The 25337-nt window shown below is 38.7% G+C and overlaps 1 protein-coding gene across 4 annotated transcripts in view; it reads left to right on the forward strand.

Annotated features, from left to right (window-relative positions):
- The first annotated feature begins 457 nt into the window (after positions 1-457).
- FBXL4 (F-box and leucine rich repeat protein 4) overlaps positions 458-25337 on the forward strand; it is a 78778-nt gene continuing 53898 nt past the window's right edge. For 2 of the 4 annotated variants that reach the window (XM_066358841.1, XM_066358844.1), the window contains exons 1-3: positions 458-596; positions 19479-19586; positions 20216-20799. In XM_066358841.1, coding sequence (XP_066214938.1) covers positions 20288-20799 — 512 coding nt within the window. In that variant the 5' untranslated portion in view covers positions 458-596; positions 19479-19586; positions 20216-20287. The other 2 variants (XM_066358842.1, XM_066358843.1) reach the window with 2 other exon arrangements.

The raw sequence follows: 25337 nt of genomic DNA on the forward strand, positions 1-25337 counted from the left end.
TCTCCTTCATCAGAGGTAATGATCACGTGCTTCTGAATGCTGGGAGGAAACAGAGCCTGCAGGAAGGATTTGTATCTGGGGCAGAAGGTGGTTTTCAAACTTGGTGAATTATGCCTTTAGAAGACAAAACTTTGTTTTACTTTTCCTCTGAGGACCTTACCACCTGCAATCCCTGTGCATCACCTGACCCACCAACTCTGGACGGAAGTGGCCCCAGCGGGACTACACTACGGACTGGAGGGTGGTGCCGGGAAAGGCTATTGCTGCAGCGGACCTGCAAGCACTACCCGCCGGGAGTAACCGGAAAGCTTATAGGGCGTGTCCCGGACCAGGAAGCTTCCGCCTAGTAGAGGGCGGTCCCGACGGGGAAGGCCTCCAGCGGGAGCGGCGCCCCGCCTCCCCTCCGGCCTCGCCCCGCCCCCGGCCCCGCCTCTCCTCGCGGCCTCTACGTCTTCCTTCCGGGTCGCACTGGGCCCGGCTCGCTGCGGTCCGGTCGCGCAGCGGCGCGGGAGTGTGGGGGCTGCCCTCGTGCCCGGGTCTCCCCGCGCTCCCTGATCGCTGGAAGCCCCGGCGCGCGCTCTCCCGGACCCTGCAGGGTACGGCCCTTCCTTTACTTCTCCCTCCTGCAGGTCTTCATGTTCTGCCTTTGGGGCTGGGCCCGGCCGGGCCGGAGCGCCGCGCTCCGCGAGTCTGGGCGCGCTGCAGAGGTCCCCGTCGTCGCCCCTCCCCCGCCGCCCACGCCGCGCTTGCGGAGCTTGTTGGGGACCCTGAAAACTGCTTACGGCCTTCGGGCGCTGCTTCCCTCCGCAGTCCGTCCGCCGGGCGCGAGGCGTTGCCTCGGCGTGCGAGCGGGCAGGGTTGTTTACACCGCGGTGTCTGCGGGCCCTGGTGGCCCTGCAGCCCCGCATCAGCCACCTGCACGCCTGTACTTGTTGCTCCTGTGTTGTGCTGCTTTGGTTTTCCTCTGGCGTCCGATGGTTTTTGCCTTGACCAGGCCCATGGAGGAAAGAGCACGAGATAGCCGGCAGCAGTCTTGTTTCTGTTTACGGCTGACCTTAGAGTGCACTGTGATGATGAACATCTACTTTGCCCACCTGTCAACATGTTAGCAAGGGGAATGGTTTTGGATTTCCTAAGAACTCATCACCACAGTCTCAGGGATGCACTCACTAATTGAAATATACAAGTAATTAGAAAATCAGGGCAATACAAATCTGTGGTCAGGTAGTTCCGTGGGCAGGATACCGTGTCTGGCTTTAAGCCCTGGAGAACTCACTAAGACTGTAGGTGCGGGTTCTTGCTTGTTCTGGTTGTTCCAGGACACAAGCTGCAGTTTTTGCTCCCTGGTGTGTACTTCTCGGTTTTTAAAGTTAAAATATAGGCACCTTTCCCCGCCTTAAAGCTCACTACACATTTCTGTTGTTCGTATTACATATATATTGTACCTGTTGGTCAAGTAGAGCAGTGGTCCCTAACCCCCGGTCCGTGGGCCATTTGGTACCAGTCCACAGAGAAAGAATAAATAACTTACATTATTTATTCTTTTTATTTATATTTAAGTCTGAACGATGTTTTATTTTTAAAAAATGACTAGATTCCCTCTGTTACATCCGTCTAAGACTCACTCTTGACGCTTGTCTCGGTCACGTGATACATTTATCCATCCCACCCTAAAGGCCTGTTGTGAAAATATTTTCTTATATTAAACCAGTCCATGGCCCAAAAAAGGTTGGGGACCACTGGAGTAGTGGAAGATTTTCCTAATACATTAACGCTCCTATAGACATTAAGTTCTTGGGAGAAAGGGGCAGTAGTTACATTTCCAGTGGCAATGTGCATCACCCAATAGTAGGCACTCTTCAATTGTTCATTGAATCAGACTCTTCTTTCTTTCTTTTTTTTTTATTTTTTATTTTTTTATTTTTATTTTATTATTTTTTTTTTTTTCATTTTTCTGAAGCTAGAAACAGGGAGAGACAGTCAGACAGACTCCCGCATGCGCCCGACCGGGATCCACCCGGCACGCCCACCAGGGGCGACGCTCTGCCCACCAGGGGGCGATGCTCTGCCCATCCTGGGCGTCGCCATGTTGCGACCAGAGCCACTCTAGCGCCTGGGGCAGAGGCCACAGAGCCATCCCCAGCGCCCGGGCCATCTTTGCTCCAATGGAGCCTTGGCTGCGGGAGGGGAAGAGAGAGACAGAGAGGGAAAGCGCGGCGGAGGGGTGGAGAAGCAAATGGGCGCTTCTCCTGTGTGCCCTGGCCGGGAATCGAACCCGGGTCCTCCGCACGCTAGGCCGACGCTCTACCGCTGAGCCAACCGGCCAGGGCCCAGACTCTTCTTTCAACACCTCTTCTAAGTACAAATTTTTAAAATATTTTTAACTGCTGTGTCAAATTTTGGCTTTTCTGAACCTGTATTTTTATGCTTTTCCATTTTATTGGGGACTTGAAAATCAGGTCAGCTCAAATGTAAGATGGTTAATTTCTTTTTACTAATGCCATGATCCAGTAATGCGATTATAGCCCTCTGTATAATGGCATCTTAAAGTGTTGCTAACTGTTTATCTTTTACTTAGAAATATACTCATTTCATAAAAGCTATGCCTTCTTTTTTTACTATGTTAGTGGCATTACCTCATCCTCTTACATAGTTCATTTTAACTTCATGGTGCTAACTCTGGTATCTTAGACCTTTTGTTACATAAATTGTATGTATCCACCACTGTTTTCTTCTAGCATTTTTTAATGGTCTTATTCTTAGTATTTAAATCTTAACCTACCTCAACAATATTTAGAATAAGAAAGAAAGTAAGGCTCTAACTTTCCCCCCCAAATTGTTAGCCAGTGACCCCATTATAATTTGTTGAATTCAATTTTCCCCATCTAATAGCAAATACTGTATTTCTCTTAGGCCTTAATTCTTGTTTATCCTTGGATCTTGTGAAGTTGTTTAGTGATCCCTGGCTTCCTTTGCTGATACCATGCCACTCTTAGCACTCTAACTCTATAATGTGTTTTAATGTCTAGGGATTTAAACAATGTGTGGCATATAGTAGACATCATTAAATATTTTTAGGCTGAACACATTTAGTGGGGTAAGTCGATTTCCTTTTTTAACCCTCCATTCCTTTGAAGTTTCTTGCCTATCCTTGAAATAATTTTTTAGCTTGCTTCTCTCATGGTCAGTTGAATCATTACTCATTGTTAAATCCTTTCTCTTGGTAATACAGACCTCTCCAGGTAGAGTTGCTCCTCAGAGTGATACATAGAGAAGCAGCTGGATTCAAATTCTGTGTGGCTTTGATTTGCACTGTGTGTTTTAACTGGTGTTTCTCATCAGCTTTAACTCAGGATGTTATGTACCTGGTTTCATCAGCTCCAAGGGATAAAAGCTTATAGAGTGATCCCTGGAACAGCTAGCTCCATGTCCATTTGTATTTTACCATCTCAACTGGACGTCTTAAATATAATCAATTTTTAAGCATTGCTATAATAGATACTTAGAAACTTTGTAAGATCATAAAATAAATGTATACATTCTTTTTTTTTAAAAAAAAAGGTCAAATAATATGAACAGAAGTAGTCAAGGAGAAAGCAAATATATTGTGTGCCCACCTATCCAGTAATCCCATTCCCTTGAGATTATCACTGTTTTATCATTTATTCTCTCTCCTTACAAACATTAGAAATAAATGTGTATAAGTCTACATTCATTTCATAAATGTTGGCGTACTGCATATAATGATCTAGAACTTCCAGTTAGTAATAATTGATAACAATTTATGTCAGTGCATATAAAATTATCTTTTAAAACTTTTTGGTATTTTATTGTAGGAATAACCCAAAATTTTAATATACAACCAATTTCCTGTTGATATTTAGCCAATTCCAAATTTATTACTATTACAAACAAAACTACAGGGATCATTTTTTGTATGTTTATATTTGCCCATTTGTTTATCTCCTTAGTGTAAATATTTAGCAAAGACTAAGCTATGGGTCAAAGGCTATGTCTTAAATTTAAATAGACTATTTCACATTGCTCTTCAAAATGTTGCAAGAGCAAATTTATACAATGTATGAGAATGCTGCTGCTGCCATATTGTTGCCCAAAATTGTCAAGGTGAGATTTTACCCAACTTGCAAGCCTAACAGTGTCATGGATGGTGGCAGAAGACGTGAGACTCCTGGGTCAGAGACAAAGAATAGCAGTAAAAGTAGCCAGGGAGTCATCAATATTTTGTGCTGTTTCCTTGAACCCTAATTTACACAAAGTGATGTGATGAGGGCCAGATGATTCCAGCACATGCAGTAGATTGCTTTACAGGAGAGGAACCCTGAGCTTAGGGAACCTGAATCTTTCATAATACGCTACAAGTAAACCTGCCTAACCTCTGCCCTAGATAGAGACATTATCTTTATTATGCTAGATAGTAAACAAATCTGTCCTTTCCTCCAGAGTGGGAACTTTCTCTATCAAAGATGTTTGCTATAGAAGCACTCTTGAAAAAACAGTCTGGAAAAAGGCTCTCAGTGCCTGAGCTTATAAGACATACTACAGAAATGTGAGAGACCTGTGAAGAATTGTCTCAAAACCGTTGTTGTTAAAGATGGCACAATCATATTTTACATTTTTTTAATTTTATGGCTGAGAAATAACTTTTATTACTGCTTTAATTGTGTATTTCTTTGCTTATTGATGTATTTGAATATCTGTAAATGTTTATTAGGCATTTATATCCTTTTGTTACTTACCTGTTTAATATTTTTCACTTAGTTTTCTATTGAAGTGTTCCTCCTTTTCTTACTGATTTGTAGTAGCTTTTTTTTTTTTCTTTTAGGTGAGAAGAGGGGAGTTAGTGAGGCAAACTCCTCCATGTGTCCCTAGCAGGAGCCACCTAGCAACCCTGTCTGGGGCCCATGCTTGAGTACTCAGCTATTTTTAACATCTGAGGTTGATGTACTCCCACCAACTGAAAACTATCCGCAGTGCCCAGGGCCAACGCTTGAACCAATCGAGGCACTGGCTGTGGGAGGGGAAGAGACAGAGAATGGGGAGGAGGAGAAAGAAGCAGATGGTCGCTTCTCCTCTCCCCTGACCAGGAACCTGGGACGTCCATATGCTGGGGTGATACTCTCTCCACTGAGCCACTGGTCAGGGTCTGTAGCTCTTTCCATTTGGCTATTAATGAGTCGGTATATCATTTGCTAGTATTTTTTTTTCTTTTTTTTAACACGCATGCACGAGAAAGAGAGGAGAGAAGAGAGGGACAGACAGGGAGGGAGGGAGGGAGAGAGATGAAAAGTATCAACCCGTCGTTGCAGCACCTTAATTGTTCATTGATTGCTTTCTCATATGTGACAGGGGTTCCAGCCGAGCCAGTGACCCCTTGCTTAAGCGAGCGACCATGGGGCCGTGTCTATGATCCCATGTTCAAACCAGTGACCCACACTCAAGCCGGCAACCTCGGGGCTTTGAACCTGGGTTTTCAGCATCCCAGGCCGATGCTCTATCTACTGTGCTGCTGCCTGCTCAGTCCATTTGCTAGAATTTTTTTTATATAGTTTATTCTTTTAATTCTGTTTCTAGGAGCTTTTGCTATATGGAAATCTTTAATATGTATATTGTCAGTTCTGTTATTCTCATCCTTTATGGTCTCTGAATTTCTACCCCAAGGTTATTAAAATATTCTTTCTAAATATTCTCTTACTGGATATTTTGTATTATATATTTAGATTAAAAAATGGTCACTATGATAACTTTTCTAAGTATTTAGGCATTTTTTAAAAAAGCATTTTTGATAAGCTGTCCTTTATTGTTTTGATTTGACACATCTATTATAACATGCTATATTCTTAATTTCTTGTTTTCTCAGAACTGAAAAATTAGTAAGGAAAATATATATGTTTGTCTCCTACAGTGACTTTGAATTTGGTTATTTATCCTTATTGATTACTATATGCATTTGTTTATTCTTAATGAATTTTACTCTTATAAATATAAAAGTTTTTTTTGCCCTGTTTAATGATTTTTGCCTTGGAGTCTGCATTGTCTGTATTACTATCGTCATCTCTGTCAGTTTTGTGTATACCAGATAGATCTTTATTGCCGAAATGTTGATTTTCAGTCTTTCTACATCATGTTGCTTTATTTGCCGCTCTTACACATCAAACATCATACAGCTGGACTTTCATTCTCTTTTCAGTCTTAACTCCTCTCAGTTTGAAAATTTGTCTTTATTTTTTTGAATTGTAAAAAATCTATTTTTAAAAGGATAATTATAGATGTATGTGCAATTATAAGAAATGATACAGAGAGATCCTGTATACACTTTATCCAGTTTCCTCCTATGGTAACATCTTGTGTAACTATAGCATATTATACCTAGGAAATTAACATTGATACAATATTCACACCATACTCAGATTTCATTAGTTTTTTATGCATGTGTGTGCATTTAGTTTCTCTGTAATTTTATGCAATCTTGTGACCACAAGCATCACTAAAACACAGAATCATTCTATCACAAGGATCCCTTGTGCAAAAGCATTTATCTTTTAATACGAATATTTAACTTATTCATATTTACTTTTTTTCTCCCCTGCAAGTTTGCAAATTCTCGAACCACATACAATTGACTTTCTGTTATGCTCATATCTCCGTTTAAAAGGAGAAACCTTGACTTCTTGCTGTCCCTGTATTCTTGGTTCTATTGATTTTATTTTCTTTTTACATTACTTCTGTTTTACTCTTAACTGTTCCTTTCAACTTTATCAGCACTCTATCTGGAGTGATTTAGATTTAATTCTAAGGTCATTGGTTCCTTTTGGTATTGTTTTCCCCTTATTAAAATTATTTTAATTTCTTTGTTGCCTGGAATACATTTTTGCATAATATTTTTAAAAGAATTTTGGAATCTATGGCCAATTTGCACAAAGAATAGAGCACCGGCCCAGCATGCAGATGACTTTGGTTAGATCCCCAGTCAAGGCACACAAGAGAAGCTACCATCTGCTTCTCTCCCCCTTCCTCTCCCTCTTCTCTCTCCCTCTTCTCTCTCCTTTTGCCTCTCTTGGCCAGTAGCTAGATTGGTTCTAGTGTCGCCCCTGGGCACTGAGGATAGCTCGTCGGAGAGTCTGCCTCAGACACTGAGGAAAGCTCAGTTGATTCGAGCATTAGCCCTAGATGAGGGTTGCTGGGTGGATTCTGGTCAGGGCACATGTAGGAGTCTGTCTATTTCCCTTCTCTCACTTGAAAAAAAGTTATGCAAATTATACCTTTATGTCCAGAAATATTTTTATTTTGTTTTTCTTTGTTTTCTATGTGAATAAGTGTTAGTTTCTTTTCCTTTAGAATTTCTATAGTATTACATGATAGTCTAGCTAGCATTTTCTTGAATTTTTGTCAGCTTCAGTCTCTTCTTGAATTATTTTTTCAATAGATTTTAGGTTTCTTGCTTCTGTGTTCTAGGTCATTTACTTTTCTTAAATTTTAATTTTCAATTTATTTGGCATCATGTCTTTAATTTCTAAGGACTTTTAAATTGTTTTTAAATGAGCTTGCTCTTATTTATGTATCCTTTACCCTGTTAATTTATGCTAAAGATAATTGTTATTATTTTAAAACTATTCTTCTATTTTTTTCCATTAACTTTTATTAGAGACCATTTGCTCTAATTGCTCAGCTTGTTTCCACCTGTCTTCAAGATGGCTAATTTCTACTTATATCTATGAATGCATATCTGTGTTCCCCTGGTTGGGGAGTCTTTCTGAAGTCATAAAGGTCACTGTTCTCTTTTTCAGACATTTAGTCTCCTAAGGCCAGGTAAGTGGTTGGGGCTCTGTAATCAGGCTTTGCCCTGGCTATAATGAATGGGCAGAACATGGCAACTAGTATATACCTTTTAGAGCGTACTGGTGAAGAACAGACTAATAAGCTAGGACACCCATAAACAAGAACGTCTCCAATTTGACTAGTTTTGGTCCAAAACAAAGGCAGACAACAAAATCAAAAAGTACTATTCCATCGCCCTAAGAATTTCTCTGTGCGCACCCCGTCCCCTTTTTAGTTATTGTTGTCAACCCTGTCTTTTCCCCTGACTACCTGGCAACCACTGCTCTGTTTGCCTTCCTGTAGCCTTGCCGTTTCCAGAGTATCATATAAATGAAATTGAACAATATGTAGCCTTTGGGTCTGGCTTGTTTCCCTTACAAAATACATTTTAAGATTTATACAGTTGCCTGGCTCAAAATGTTCAGGCGTTATTACTGATAAGTATCTCATTGTATGGTTGTACCACTGTTTATCCATTTGCCTGAAATACATCTTGGATGTTTCCAGATTTGAGTGATTATGAATAAATCTGCTATAAACATTTGTATACAGATTTTTGTTTGAATGTAGGATTTTGATATACTTGGATAAGTATGTAGGAGTGGAATCACTAGATAGTTTGTTAAGTGTGTGGGGTTTGGTGATAGACTGCCATACTTTTCCAGAGTGGCTTTATCATTTTGCATTCACACTGGAAGTATTTGCAGCATCCAATTTGATACCATCTTAAAATTTTATTAATCTGTAAATAACTGTTCCCAAATATAAGATATTAAATACTGTCTGTCACTTTTGAAACTATACTTGATACTACCTACTCAAAAATGTTTACTAGGACATAAAAAATATGCTATAAAAGAAAAAGAAAAGATAAATTGGGCTCAATAAAAATTGAAAACTCTTTAAAAAATATCAAATAAATGAAAAGGCAAGCACAGACTATAAGGATATATTTGTAAAACATATCTGATAAAGAGTATTTAAAATATGTAAAGAACTTATGACCATAATAATAAGAAAAAAGTGATTGGAAAAATGAACAAAATAGAAATTTGGTTAAAGAAATAAATGGTAAATAAGGAATGAAAAGAGACTCCACATCATCACTGGTCAATTGATACCTGCAAATTAAAACCACAAGATATCAGCACCCACCCACTGAAATGGCTACAGACCGACAATATTAACTGTCTGTGAGGTTGTGGAGTATCTAGAACTCTCATATATTGCTGGTAGAAATGTGAAATGCTACAGCCATTTTAGAAGCATCTTGGCACTAGTAACAACCAAAATGTCTAATAGCAGGTGAATGGATATGTCCATATAATGGATATATGATTCAGCAATAAAAAGGAACAAATGGCAGATACATATAACAGAGATAAGGCTCAAAGGTATACTGAGCAAAATAAACAAGACACCTGTTTCACAAGACCTAACTCTAGCATAGAGGATGATCTGGTCTATAGTGTCAGGAACGAGATCAATTTTCACTAGGTGCAGAGTGGATGGGTAACTGAAAGAGGACACCAGGGAGCTGGGTGAATAGAAATCTTGGTTCTCATGGTGGCTACATTGGTATGTGCCGTTGTCAAAACTCATTGAACTGTCACTTATACAGGAGTACATTTTTTGGAATGTAAATAAATTATATCCCAGAGTTAATAGTATTATGCTATTTTAGTTAATTGATTGCTCTTTTAGGTTGAATGGCTAGCAGTGACATTCCTATGATCTTGTGCTTGGACTTTTGTTAGGAAAGCTAACTAAATTCAGTATATTTTTAGTATGTAAAATGCTCTTTATTTTAATGTACAGAGATGTATAGCTAGTATTTGGCTAAAGTAAATTTATATTTACTTTATAATTTTAACAGAGATATGTTTCTTTCTTTTCAGTGAGTCCATTAAAATTATCCTAAACAAGACATTTCTAATTTTTAATATTCCAGATTTTAATTAAGTGTAACTTGTATATCTGCCAAAAATCAGGGTTATTCTAATTGTATAGTTCTTTCCATTCAGATGGTTTATTTGTACTCATCATTAAACAATGAAGAAAAAGGTAACTCGCTAATGTAGCATAGTAACGTTTCTATCTAAGGTATTTTATATTATTATAACTGTGTAATTAGAAACATGTCCTTCCTTGTCACTTAGTGATAGAGTATCTTGGACAAAAAGAGGGTTTCCAGACCCATTGTATCAGAAACTCACAATTCACATATCTTAGAGCTCTGCTTTTTTTTTAATGACTCTAATTCTTTTTCTTGCTACTGAAGAATATTAATGTCCCTGCCAGCTCTGAAAATGTCCCTGCAGTATTTTATAAATTTAGATATGCTTGTTAAAGAAAGCCTAAGAAAGAAAGAGTAAAGAGAAATTCTGCAGAATTAATAATTATTAATTATTAGTTTAAATTAATTCTAAATCTTATCTCTTGTTTCTGTCAAGTGCATTCCTAGTTTGACCTCTTAGCCTTTTCTTTCTTTCTTTCTTTCTTTCTTTCTTTCTTTCTTTCTTTCTTTCTTTCTTTCTTTCTTTCTTTCTTTCTTTCTCTTTCTTTCTCTCTCTCTCTCTCTCTCTCTCTCTCTCTCTCTCTCTCTCTCTCTCTCCTTCCTCCCTCCCTCCCTCCCTCCCTTCCTTCCTTTTTTATTTATTTTTTTTGCACCCATGCACAAACAAGCAAGACAGGAAGGGAGATGAGAAGCATCCACTCATAGTTGCGGCACTTTAGTTGTTCATTGATTGTTTCTCATGTGTTCCTTGACTGGGGTTCAAGCCAGCGACCCCATGCTCAAGCCAGGTGAGTCCGTGCTCAAGCTGGTGACTTTGGGGTTTCAAACCTGCGACCTCTGCATCCCAGATTGACACTCTGTTAACTGTGTTACAGCCGGTCACGCCTTAGCACTTCTCTTTTTTTTTTCTTCTTTTTCTGAAGTTGGAGACGGGGAGACAGTCAGACAGACTCCCGCATGTGCCCGACCGGGATCCACCCGGCACGCCCACCAGGGGGCGATGCTCTGCCCATCTTGGGGCATCGTTTTGCCACAATCAGAGCCATTCTAGCACCTGAGGCAGAGGCCACAGAGCCATCCTCAGCGCCCGGGCCATCCTTGCTCTAATGGAGCCTTGGCTGCGGGAGGGGAAGAGAGCGACAGAGAGGAAGGAGAGGGGGAGGGGTGGAGAAGCAGATAGGCGCTTCTCCTGTGTGCCCTGGCCAGGAATCGAACCTGGGACTCCTGCACACCAGGCTGACACTCTACCACTGAGCCAACCGGCCAGGGCTGCCTTAGCACTTCTTGATAAGTCCTCGCCATTTGTTCATTACCTCAGCAGAAGTCTTGTGCCCATTGTGTCCCAGTACTTTTTGTATTTTCCTGGAAGAGAGAGAGGTATTATTTGCCTCTGGTTTTCAAGCTTTTTCCCAAGGCCTTTCCATTTGCTTCTGTCTTGTGCCCTGCCGCCTTCAGCTTTACTTGCCTGGATTTCCAGGAAGTTTTAAAGATGGATAGGAGGCGGTATTCTCCCTGTTCATCACCTAGTTTGGTTAAGCACTCTATTTATTCTATATTGGGGAATTTTTGTTTAAAATCTATAATAATAATAATAATAATGTCTTAACTGGAGGGGAATTTGGTTAGAGGAAGAGAGGCCTATGAAGTCAATAGTCCACCCCAGAGGTCTCTTTACTGCCAATGTTATAGTTTTTTCAATACAGTACATTGGAATGTAAATAATTATGATAAAGAAAAAGGCTACTTTTCCTGATAACAATATCAACCTGTCTTTTTACCTTTATTCTTATATTATTGCCCTTTTTGTACCATCTTTTCTTTCTTGTTCTTAGGTTATCCCCTCTTTTAAGAATTTCTTTTTCATCCATAGTTTTTCCAGTTCCCAATAATCACCCTATGGTCTTAACACAGATTCAGACTATTAAAAAAATCATTGTATTTGAGAAAATAGCTTTCTTTTACCTCTCCAATCATCTCTTTTATGAATTTTTCTTTAATTTCCATCAGAGTTTCTTTGTGGCCAAGATCAAGTCTTTTATGTATTCAGGGCCTGCTTTTATACTAAGAGAAGTTACTACATTTTTTGGCCGTCTCTTTGAGCAGTAAGATTTCAATATGTATACTATTCCTTATTGGATGGCTTCAAAGGAGGTCATCTGTTTGATTCTCACCTGTTGCGTTTCATTTTTATTATCCATTTTTCCCTCTTTTTCTCTATATCAAGTATGGAATTTCTTTTGCTTCTTTTTTTGATCAGCCTGTACCTTATCTTGAGGAGTCACTAGTTTAATTTCTGTGTTTGTTTTACTATCTGCTGCCAACTACTCTGCCAGTCTTCAAAAAACAAAACAAATGTTGATTGAGTGTATATTGGCATGTACTAGGACAGTGGTTCTCAACCTTTCTAATGCCGTGACCCTGCAATACAGTTCCTCATGTTGCGGTGACCCCAAACCAAAAAATAATTTTGGTGGCTACTTCATAACTGTAATTTTGCTACAATTATGATTCGCAATGTAAATACCTGATATGCATTATGTATTCTCATTGCTACAAATCAAACAATTTAAACATAGTGATTAATCACAAAAACAATATTTAATTACATATTGAGAAATATTTATTACTAATGGACCTCCTTACTAGTGTATTGGGGCTACCATTCCGTAAATAGCTGCTTAACTAATGGATCTGTTTTTACCAGATTAGTGGCAAGTTTTCTATATAGAACAGTGTGAACTACATCATAGGATACACTGCAGTTTCTGCACAGCATGGTATCTTTCAGGGCTCTTTCACACTATAAAGCAATGGTTTCTGCAGTGGAATCCACATCTCATTTACTTCAATGGGAGACCCGTGGATTCCGCAGAAGAGAGATCCCCTGTAAGGCAGAAATGCTGTTCCGACACATTTCTTCCTCTCCTATTCAAGTCAATGGGAGGCCGCAGCAGATTCCGCTCAAATATAGAGCATGTTGCTTAATTTTTTCCACACTAGAACTTTTTCTAGAGCAGAAAATGGGGGTGGCAGATTCCACCTTTGGAATTTTTCTGCTCTAGAAAAAGTTCTAGTGGAAAAAATTAAGCAACATGCTCTATATTTGAGCGGAATCTGCTGTGGCCTCCCATTGACTTGAATAGGACAGGAAGAAATGTGTCGGAAACTGTCATTTCTCTGCCTCTTATTGAAATCAAAAGGAGGCTGCGGTGGATTGTGTGGTAACCTGAGATTCTCAGGAGCTCTCTTCCACAAAATCCGCTGCACTCCCAATGAAATCAATAGGAGGTGGATTCAATGCCGGAAACCGCTGATTTCAGCAGTTTCCTCATTCAGAATATGGGAAAATAGTGGGAAATATGGGAGATAATTATACATTGGGGAACAGTGTGAACTACATCTTAAAGTGGTCTCTTATAGTATAAGACCGATGTAGTTCACACTGTGTAAATGTATGGTGCTTTGTGTAAGTGTAAGCTGCTTTGTGTACTGTGTAATGATTACACACAAAGCACCTTACACTTACACAGTATTGTGTGTATGGTGTGTGTACTGTTTTTACATTATTAACCTTTTTTACACCAGCAGGCTGTCTCGCAGGCTCTCTTGGCTCTCCACCTCTTGCCTCTCCGCCTCCTAGGCTTCTGTCCTCCGGCGCTTGCTGCACCGGCGCACTGATGACGTCAGCAAACACCGGACACACGTAATGCACTGCTATGGATGAGCAGCCACGCTGTATGGACTGTGCAGCGTTCCCCCACTTCCCCCGCCCCTTAGTTCCGGACGGATGATGCAATCACGTCTGCACATGACCGCAGGCATTCAGTTTGGAACGCACGTCCATACCCCATTCAAGCTGAATAGCGCTGCTACAGACGGTAGCGCGGCTTCTCAGCGGCTAAAGCCATCAGAAATATGTATTTTCCGATGACTTTAGGCGACCCCTGTGTTTTGGTCGTTGGAACCCTGCTGGGGTCGCGACCCACAGGTTGAGAACCGCTGTACTAGGACCTAAGTGTGTAGCTATAATTGACACATTCTCTGAACTTGAGGGATTCATTGTTAGGGTAGAACATTATCTCCACATATAGCAAATGACACACCACCTGTAAGAGCAAAGATAAAGCAAGTGGTGGATAAGGTCTGAATCTGACCTTAAAGGATGGTTAAGGGTGTGCCACGCTGAGGAAGAGCAAGGGCATTCCAGGGGAGCCAGCCTCAGTGGAAAAGCACAGGGGCAGTTCTGGTGGGTGGACAGCAGGTGTGGTGGGTATGTGGAAGTAGCAGGGAGAGGCAGAATACTGGTGCCCAGGTGGGTGGAATGTCCTGGTGTATCATTTTATCAGAAAAACAGCCTTCCTTTCATGATACTTCTATACATTTGAGAAGGAAGCAGCAGACGACCCAAGAGGAAACTAAGAAGCAATTATTTGAGAGGTGGAAGGAGATATGAGAGTACACGGTGCCATAGAAACTTGGAAGGGGGGAGCTAGAAAGAAGGCTGTATATGAGTGTCAGCTCTGTATCAAATTGAACCGTAATTTCACTTTTCTTGATTGATCATTTCCTTCGTTCTCCCAGATCTTTATGTCTAGAATCAACCAGAAAAGTCCTTTCCTCAAAATAGTGTCTCTCGAGCAGTTTCAGCAGGATGCAGAAATAGCATTTAAGGGACGGCCTTTCTTCTTGATTTTGTACCACATTATGCACTCTTACCTTGTGATATTGTGCTGCAAAGCTGCCTAAATGGTCTTTTTTTCTTTCACTTCACTGACATGTCTCTGTGGGATATTTTGCAAGTATATTATGACTGCCTCTAGCAGATGACACTGCCTTATTGCCTCTCCATTTCATCTTTTTCTGTGCCTTTTCACTTTGAGTTGAGAACCTTTTGAGTTTTAAACTTGTTTTCCAGGTTCCTACATGACACTGTGAACCTAGCCTTTGCGTGGTCCTGGCTCAAGTTCATTCCCATTGTCTCCTTTTGTTTATTTCGTGAGAAGTCCTTTTCCTTCCTCCCTTCTCTGCGGAAGCACAAGCCATATTCTCCGCAGTTCCTGCCATCCTGCTTCTCTCCGCCTCGACTCCCGTCTCACTTCCAGTCTCAGTAGTAAACATGTTCTCCCTGTCTGTACCTCTTAATTTCTCTTTTTCACTGTTACTGCTTTCTCTGTAATTGCATTATTTAACTTTGTTAATCATTTTATAATATGAAAGACATAGTTGAAAATAAAGTTGTATTATAATAAGAATCATGTCCTATAGAGCAGGTTGTTTCCCCAGGACTATGAAAGTCTCATGATACAAGTTAAAATGGCTGTTGTTTTGTATTCCTTGATTATACTAGTATAAACGTTCACTGTGTTGTTAAGAATGTTTCACCTCATAATCATTGCACATAAGTGATTGGAGTAAACAGCTAATAAAATAAAGGTCACCTTGCCCTGATAGGATAGATCAATTGGTTAGAACATCCTCCTGACACACTAAGGTTGTGGGTTCAATCCCCAGTCAGGGCACATACAGGAAGAAATCAATGTTTTTGTCTGTCTCTCTCTCTCCCTTCCTCTCTCTCTTAAAAAAAATCAGCAAAAGTTAAAAAATAAAATAAAAATCAACTTTTATTAGTCTATGACTTTTTGTTAAATTGAAAATAATATTTTATATGTTGCAAGAGTCTTTAAAAAAGCATTTTCAATGAACTGGAAAAGAAAATGTCTCCCAAAAGGTATATTTTTATAATCATACTTTGGGAGAAATTCAGTGTACCAGACTAATATTTACCTATTTGTAACAGGTGGGAAAAATAATTTTATTTTTGAATCTTCTCACAAAATAGTTATTGTATTTTCTGCATTGTTTATGGCCCATTAGGATATTCATTGGTTATCACAAATCATCTCTACACTTTGTCAAAAGTCCAGACAGTACACGCATTGGTTGTTGCTGTGAATCCTGAGACTATGGCTCTATTCCCCTTTTTCAGCTTCATTTCTCAGAGAAAAATAGAAGAAACTATCCTTTCTCTTCCATATTTCTTCCCCACCCCTAAAACACGCTGACATGTCATCTTAGTTGATTGGTGAGGAGTTTAGTATCAGTAAAGGATGTTAATAATCTTGGGTTTGCAAATTTTTAAAATTTTCTATGCCTTATTTATTTTCAAAAGCAGAGTTTTAACTTTATTAGATTTTTTTGGCATACTGTTGCTGTTAAAAGAATAAATATATTTGCCTCATAATTTTTTGTTAGATTTAGCTTTATCTCACAAAAAATTAAAGATTATTATTCATAGTTGGAAAAAATAAAGCATCCATTTACATTTCTCTTGTACACTGAAGATACTTGAAAATATAATACATATATTTACAGTTTATAACTCACTTTTATATATGTTGCCTTGGTGCAAAATTTTATTTGACTTTGACACAGCCTAAAAATGATATTGTCCATATGACACTTGCTGCTTTTGATATTATCCCATAATCAATTATCCCAAGCTAGCTGGGAAACAGTTACCAAGTTTGTGGTTTGTATGTCTGATAGAATTTAACTGTTACAATCTGTCTCAATCTTTTATGCCAGGAAGATGAATGTTCAGGTAAATGATATTTTGTAGGTGTTTCTTTGGTTTTCTAAAACTTTTACTTTCTAATAAATGCAGCTTCACAAAAAGAATGAAAGGAGTTTGGTTAAAGCAATTTATAGATGAAGGAGTGAAAAGTAATGTCCGAAGATTATACAAATTCATCCATCCATCCTGGCAGATGGTATTCTGTTCTTCTGAAGATTTCCAGGAATAAAACATCCACAGTCTTTGAAATTAGCTGATCAGTTAGCTGAGTTGGATACTTATACATTATTGTTTATTTCCTAAATTTCATTTTTATAGTTTAAATTTATTTTACTAATTCTTTTAAGAGAGGCCACGTGACTTTTTTTTTTTTTTTTTTTTTTTTGTAATTATCCCTCTCAATTCACCTGGGGGCCAATTTTGAAATAAAATATAGCTGGTGAAAGAAAGAGCTGCATCATTTCAAATTTTGGTGTGGACGATTTGAGGTTTGTGCAGTTGTAAACTTTTTTTTTACTTGACAGATTTATACTTGCAGTAGGTAAAATGTTTGCCTAAGTAAGTCATATGTTAGATAATTTTCCCCACATTTATAACATGATCTGTACTTCAGCTCTTGATGTTATATGTCCTAAGATATATCTGATTTGTTGATTCATGATGCATCAGCACCAGGAACATGTGCTGTAGAAACACCTTATTTATTTTAATAAATCCTTTGTTACTTCAGAAAAAATCTTGTTCAGATTTTTCTGTTATTTCTTGTTCTTTGGGTACAAGTTCTTCCATTTAGTGAGTCTACATACTGAATGTCCTCATCATGGTTCATTTTCTCTTGTGCTTTGTAAGTTCTTATTGTGATGCATCTTTAGAAAGCGTTTAATCTCTATCCTGTGTTGTGGAAGCATCCTTGCAAAGAGGTTTCAAATCTGCCCCTAACAAGTCCTAAAGTTTTACTGGTTCAGGACTATTTCTTCTTCTTCTTCTTTTTTTTTTTTTTTACAGAGACAGAGAGAGAGTCAAAGAGAGGGATAGACAGGGACAGACAGACAGGAATGGAGAGATGAGAAGCATCAATCATTAGTTTTTCGTTGCACATTCCAACACCTTAATTGTTCATTGATTGCCTTCTCATAGGTGCCTTGTCCGCAGGCCTTCAGCAGACTGAGTAACCCCTTGCTCGAGCCAGCAACCTTAGGCTCAAGCTGGTGAGCTTTTGCTCAAACCAGATGAGCCCTTGCTCAAGCTGGCGACTTCGGGGTCTCGAACCTGGGTCTTCCGCATCCCAGTCCGACGCTCTATCCACTGCGCCACTGCCTGGTTAGGCAGGACTACTTCTTTTTAAATATTTTGACTTGAGGATGGAGTATGGATTCTAAACCATGAAGGTAGTATGAATTTAGGCTCACAGTCAGTGCATGGTATTTGCCTAATAGGGTTCTCATTTCACTCTGGTGACTCTCCTATTGCCTAAGTGGATGTCATGGCTTCCTGGCCAGTGAGTTAAATTTTTATACTGTATTCCTGGTTTCCTGGATAGGGTGATATTTCCTGAGTTTTGGCTTTAGTGAAGGTACTTCCAAATGTGACCTGCAGCTTAAATTAACATTTCTTCATGGGTGTTAGAAAGTCTCCTTAGAACCATTAAGGCCTGTAATGGGTTCATGAGTCATATTAGCTTCAGCTCCTGCTCTCTGCTCTTTGACTTCCTCTGTTCCCTCACTGTGGATTTTTCTTATTTGTTTCAAGCCCAGCTGTTTACTGTTTTTCCTGTCACATTTGTCAAGCATCAGTATATTTGGGTCTGGCTGGGATTAAGAGACAGAGAGATGCTGTTAGCTCACTTTAAAATTTTTTAGATTTATATAAATGTATTTGTTTGCTTATCAACTTTCTGTCACCATGCCAAATAGTTTGTGCTTACTATGTGCTGAGTACTTTGAGAATATAGATTCCCTCCTTCCAGAAACTTAGTCCTATGTAGACCCCGTGGAGCTAGGCTATATATCTGATAAAGAGATGGTCCCAGCAGGTACCAGAAAATACGCCTACTTATGTGTTTTATAAATTATCATGTTTTATAATCTGATGCTAAAGTATTGAAAGGCTAGCACATTGCTCTACTACAGAAAAATTGGAACATTCCCCTTCTTTTACTTAGCAGAACTTAAGCTTGAGACTTTGCAGGTACAAAAATAAGTATATTTGACCTCTTTGTGTAGACAAGTAGTTAACTTCTTTATCTTTTTTTTTTTGTGTGTGTGTGTGTGTGACAGAGACAGAGAGAGACAGAGAGAGGGACAGACACAAAGGGAGAGAGATGAGAAGCATCAATTCTTTGTTGTGGCACCTTAGTTGTTCATTGATTGCTTTCTAATATGTGCCTTGACCGAGTGGGAGAGCACTACAGCAGATCCAGTAACCCCTTGCTCAATCAAGCCAGCGACCTTGCGTTCTTAGGTTCAAGCTGGTGAGCTGTGCTCAAACCAGATGAGCCTGTGCTCAAGCCTGCTACCTCGGGGTTTCGAACCTGGGTCCTCTGCATCCTAGTCCGACGCTTTATCCATTGTGCCACCACCTGGTCAGGCACAAGACGTTAACTTCTCGATGTGGACATGGGTCAGGCCTGCATTGTAAATGGGTGGAGCTGGCCAGGAACAATGGCAGCTACCCAGAGAGCTCAGTTCTCTTCTAACTGGGATCCTCTGGATTGTTAAATGTTTCAAGCTAGTCCAAATTAAAAAAAACACACACTGTTTTGTCCCAATAAAAAGTCTGTTGGGATAGTCTGATGCATTAGCTCTGGTTTTACAACCTCTATATAGAAAAGGTTCATTATTATATTTTTATACATTCTTTCATAAAATTAATAAAGTAAATCAGTTATTCATAAATAGTTCACTAATTCAGAGAGGTATGACCTATTCAGTTAGAAAGTTCTGCTGTTAGTTCTGTTGTCTGATAAATAGCCATTTATCTATGATAAAACTTTTGGGATAGTTGTTTTCCTAAGTTGGAAATTAAATATTTTCTAAAATTCTTATCTTACAGGTAAAAGAATGTCATATATCAACATTTGAATCTGAAATCAGCATGCAGTTTTCAGGCCACATGGATGAGTGCCAATTTATGCATGTCCTTTGACCTTTCTATCTGGGGGTGAGTGATTTCTAAAGAGTGACTGGGAACAAACCAGATGCCAGCCAGCCGTGACCTGCCCTAACAAATAAGGCTAAGAGTTATAAACTAAACACTGCCTGGTGATCTGTGATGTGTAAGGCATTTCATTTAGTTAGTCTGGATTAATTGTCAGCTTCAGAAAACTCTATATTCCTATAATATGAAATCTGTACTTAGAATAGGGAATTGTTTGTTAAAAAGTGAAATTATAAAATGCCTAAGATTCTTTTCGATTTACAGCATTATTTTAGTGGTTCAGCCTATGTTTTAAATAATTTTCATTTTAAAAGTTCAAGGACTTAATATTTCTTGAAGGATATTTATAATTTTGTATAAAATAGGGGTTTTGGGGCCCTATGTATTCCATATCTTTATAATATTAGTTTTGCTTCTCATATAGCATAAAATTGTATACATTTTCAATATTTAGATTTCTTAAAAATACGTTAGATAGATTATACCAGAGATTCACGTTTACAGTGAATTTTATTTTTCAGTTTCATTTGGGGAAATTACATTGGGTACAAAGCTTGTTTATTACTCTATTTTCATGCATTTTTCTGCTTATTTAAATTATTTTATTTTATCAAGCCATTCAATTTTTTTAGAACATCCTTCAAAGAGTTCATGCGTCTTACGGAGGATACCTGACCTTTTGAAGCTTCATAATTCACATCTAGATGTCACCAGTCTTCCCCATGTTAACAGTTCTGACCATGTTTTATTATCTATGCCTTCGGCGCCGAGCCAGGACAGCTACAAGAGGAGAAATGATGAACAACCATAGAGCTATAGAATCAAGCAGCCGGACTTCCTCTCTGAATGCAGAGGTGGTCCAGTATGCCAAAGAAGTAGTGGATTTTAGTTCCCATTATGGAAGTGAGAATAGTATGTCCTATACCATGTGGAATTTGGCCGGTGTACCAAATGTATTCCCAAGTTCTGGTGACTTCACTCAGACAGCTGTGTTTCGAACTTATGGAACATGGTGGGATCAATGTCCTAGTGCTTCCTTGCCATTCAAGAGGACGCCGCCTAATTTTCAGAGCCAAGACTATGTGGAACTTACTTTTGAACAACAGGTGTATCCCACAGCTGTTCATGTTCTGGAAACCTATCATCCTGGAGCAGTCATTAGAATTCTAGCTTGTTCTGCAAATCCCTATTCTCCAAGTCCACCAGCTGAAGTAAGGTAAGACTCACTTTTTAATGAGCATGTCATATAGCTGAAAATTTTAGTTGTTTTAATATTGCAGAGCTTTTTTTTACTGGAAGCATTCTCTTACACAATTTAAACAAATACAATTTTTAAATTTTCCTTAGTTTTCTTATAGGGAAAAAAAGGATCAGACCTATGGATATTCAATACATTATTCATACCTATAACTGTGTGTCACAGAAGTTACTATAAATGAAAAGTATGATTTGAACTAACTGAGACATGGGCAAATCTGAGAAGTTAGGAGGAAATAGAACTTCTAACATTTTCAAACAGGCATCATGTTACTGCTTTTAAATACTTGGAGGAGGTCCTTAGAGAATTAGCTTTAATGTTAGGTGAATGTTTTTGTAACAAGTGTATTCATTTAAAAATAAATGTTCCTTTAAGTAATTAATGCATTCTCCCTTAAAGCCTATTTATTTACACTATTAATTTGCATAGCAGTGCCTCTCTCTCTCTCTCTTCTTTTAGTTCAGCCTGCTGATTTTTAAAAATATAATTATTTGCCTAGTATATTCATGTGTTTCAATAATCTGAAAGGTACGTAATGCAGTCTTGCATGTACATTGTTCTCCATGTGCCTAAAACTACTCTACCTGCCCTGAAAACAAACAAACTAACAAAATAAAACCACTTTTATTCACTTCCTTTGTATTTTTCCAGAGTTTGTTTATACAAATATAAGCAAATACAAATACATTTTTATTTTCTTTATACACAAAAATAAGCACCCTATTCATGTTGTTCTTCACTTTGTTTCCTTTAGTAGAATATATTGGATCTCTTCACGTAGGTTCAAAGAGTGCTTATTCATTCTTTTCTCAGTTGCATATAATAGACAGAGTGTAGGCACCCCAATTTATTAACCACTCCCCTACTGATGAATACTTAGGTTTTTCCATACTTTTGCTGTTAAAAACTTTAAAACAGTGAATAACCTTGTCCCGAGTCACTTCTCATGTGCGCACACATACAATAAATTCTCAGGGTTGCTGGGCCAAGGGTCTATACATTTGTAATTTTAATATATAGTGTCAACTCTTTCCTCTAAAGAGGTCCTAGCTATTTATATTTTAAATAGCAATGTATGTGCATACATGTTTTGCCAAAGCACCACCCACACTGTGTTAATACATTTTAATATTTTTGTCAATTTGGTCAGTAAAAAATGTTATCCCATGTTTATTTTAATTTAAAATTATTTTATTATATCTGAAGTTGAATATCTTTCATTTTTAGAAGCCATTGATATTTCCTTCTCCTTGAGGAATCTGATCATATTATTTGCCCATTTTTCAATTGTTTATTGATATTATCACTTTTTAGATCTTTATATCACTTTATTAATTTATTCATTAAGTATTTGTGTGTTTGCCATGTGCTCAGCATTGTGCTAGGTATTGGGGCTACAACAATGAACAAAACAAACAAAAGGCCCTGCCCTTGGGAGTTTATTCTAGCCCCAGAGCGGCTTGTTGGCACCTGTTAAACTGTGGGACCCCAGCTGCCCGTGGAGGAGTAGTGGGGGCAGGGATCAGCTGCCATCTGACATACTGCTTCTTTGAAGTCTCTGTCCCCTCAGCTGCCCAGGCTACCAGAAAACAAATGCAGAGTATAACTCAACTCACGCTGCAGACTGCTGGTATAAATCTTTTTTGTTCTTCTCAGAACTTCCTTGTGAACAATAATTCATTGCGAACAATATTAATGAATCAAATTATTTTAAACACAGAAAACCAGCATCTTTAAATATATAGATTTCTTTTTTCTGAGAGATAAAATGTACTTTGGGCAAGATCTTTTCTTGTGTGAGAATTTATTTGTGTATTGGATTCTGTCATTCTTTCCCTTTTTTCTACAAAATTATCCACTTTTTTCTTAAAATGCTGGACAAATTTGTGATGAAATCTATGAAACATGTAATGTTTTCCCCCTGACCTAAAACTTAATGTCTGCACAGCTTACTTTGAGTATAAGTTATGTTCTTGGGTTCCTAACTGAGAACTCTGTTGTATAATTGTGACTAACCTGACAACTTTACAGTGATCTCTAAATGTGCTTAACTGATTTTTGGATTTATTCTACAAAAAACACCATTAAATTTTAGGAAAGGCTCTAACCAACATTTATTGTTACAGAATAAAAAAAGGTCTTTTTAATTTTACTGATTATGAAATCAATGGATGTTTCATTGTTTAAAAAGATTGTTAGAGAATACTAAAAAGAAAATATGCAGGGAAAAAATGCTATACAATTCTTCTGCCCAAATTCAGTAACTTAACAGTTTGATGAATTTCTCTGGACAGTCAGAAGCATTGATTGTTCTGCCAGTTCACACTGGGAACAAAACACAGGGCCAGGCAAACATGGCTTGTGTTCTTTGAGTTTACAGGCTAGCCTGGAAGAGGACCAAGAGATTATAGTGAATGAGGCAAGAACCTAATTAATGAGGCTCAGACCTTGAGGAAGTTACTTTGAGATGTGAGAGCTGAGGGAGGTTTTGGATAGGAAAGGTGGAGAGAGAACAGAACATGCAAAGGTGAAATCATGAGCTGGTATCCTGGTATTTGAAGAAGTGAAAGTCCCAGAGTGTAGAAAACCAATTATTGAAGGGTCACAAGCACGGAGTACCTTCTTGAGATCTGGAGTACTGGTTTCCAGACTTTGGGATTTCACAGAGCTCTTATTTCCAGTTTCCCAGAAGCAGACCTTAAGAAGACTATTTCTATGCAAATAATTTGTTATGCAAGTGCTCCTCCTGAAAGACCAGTATAGGAGTGGGGAAAGCAGTTTGGGGAAGGGAAGAAGTCAGACAAGGATGCTGTTTCCCGTGTGCAGTTCCAACCTGCCTGGAGGCAAAGTTGCTAGAGAGATGGGTGGGCTCTTACACTTCCACACTCGCCTGTCTTTAGCTATGGGCTAAGGGAATGGAGGTCTTTCAGGCACATGCTACATTCTGGATGAAGGAGCTCCCCCAGGTAGTTCTCTGAAGAAGGCTGCAGGTGGAAGCCTTTCGTGAAGCAAGCAGAGCTGAAGGATTGGCTCAAAGCACCAACCAGTAGGTCTGAGTGGAGCACAGGTAGGAAAAGTCAGCTGTAATAAAATAGTAATAATAATAAAAAATAGCTGATACAGGGTTGTCAGGTTATTTATTTTGCTAAGTAAACACACATTAAAAAGGCAAGAAAATGAAATACGAACATCATTTATTATCACCATCATCTCATATTAAAACCTTAATTTATACTGAGAAAGTAGCATGATTAGAATCTTGATAAAAGAATGGTTGGCAATTTTATATGTAGATATGTGCATACTTTTATAAATATCAATATATCCCTTATGTTTTACATTTAGCCATGCAAACCTTCATCACATACTATTGTGTGTGGGAGCCACTGGAACATGCTACCTATTATTAATTGAGCACACAATTTTATGCCCACCTTAGGAGTTAGCAGATGAGAGTGTGTATTGGAGTAGCTCAGGAATTTGCGGACAATGGACTTGTAGTCCCAGAACATTCAGAATTTAAAAGCAGCCTTTCCCCATTTTGTCTGGTTGCATTTTTTTGTTCAAAGAGTGAAGTAGAAAAGTTACAGGCAGTTTTATAAGATCTCAAACTCTTCTCATTTCTTGCCTAGTGCCCTATTCAGGGGAAAGAAGATAAGGTAGTATAGTGTGCCCTGGTCCTGAGGGTAGTGTCTCGTTTCTCAGTGGGTGCTTGGGTAAGAGGCAGAAAATAGGCTAGTACAGAGTTACACACTGGAAGAGATACAGAGGAGGAAGAAAATGTCAAATTGAAGTCATTAAAGAAGCTGATTGGAATAAGTTATTTGGGGATAAAATTTAGCGGTATGGATATCTTCTGTGTTGTTTTGAGTGTTAAAAACATTTTAACCATATAATATTGAAGATAAGAAAGCAAGGAGAAAGAAAGTGGATGTCATAGAAAGAATTTGCTGCCAGAGGAGTTGCTTAATTAAGCAAGGATTTCATTAATTGGTTATGCTGTGGTCCCCTTGACTTTGTGGGCCAACAAGCATGATTTTGCCATTTAAGTCAGAATTGACTAGACTCTACTGGTTGATTCTTTTTAAAGCAGATGCTGGTTTGTTCCATGTAGAGATGGGCTGGGAGGCAGGGAGTGAATTGGTGCACCCATGAGAATACTTTTCCTTTATTTTTGTTGCTTTCCTGTTCTATCCCTTCACTTTCACTTGATGAAATAGAAGAGTGTTGGCGAGACAACTTTCTTTGAGCTGGCTGCTGGATATGCTTACTAACCAGGAGAAATTCTAGTTATGGAAAGCTTTCTGCATTTATATTCCTGGCTTCCAACCTGAATACGTTAAAAAACTTACTTTCTTGGGTTTCCATTGATCAATACCTCTCTGCCTCTTATCTACCTGTGGCTTCCAGTGATCCCTAGAGAGACTTTCTCAGTGGGGCAGGTCTGCAGTCACACAGAGTGGTTTGTTTCTTTGTTTCTAACCGCTAGACACGTA

This window comes from Saccopteryx leptura, chromosome 1, assembly GCF_036850995.1.
Source record: "Saccopteryx leptura isolate mSacLep1 chromosome 1, mSacLep1_pri_phased_curated, whole genome shotgun sequence".
Taxonomy (NCBI): domain Eukaryota; kingdom Metazoa; phylum Chordata; class Mammalia; order Chiroptera; family Emballonuridae; genus Saccopteryx; species Saccopteryx leptura.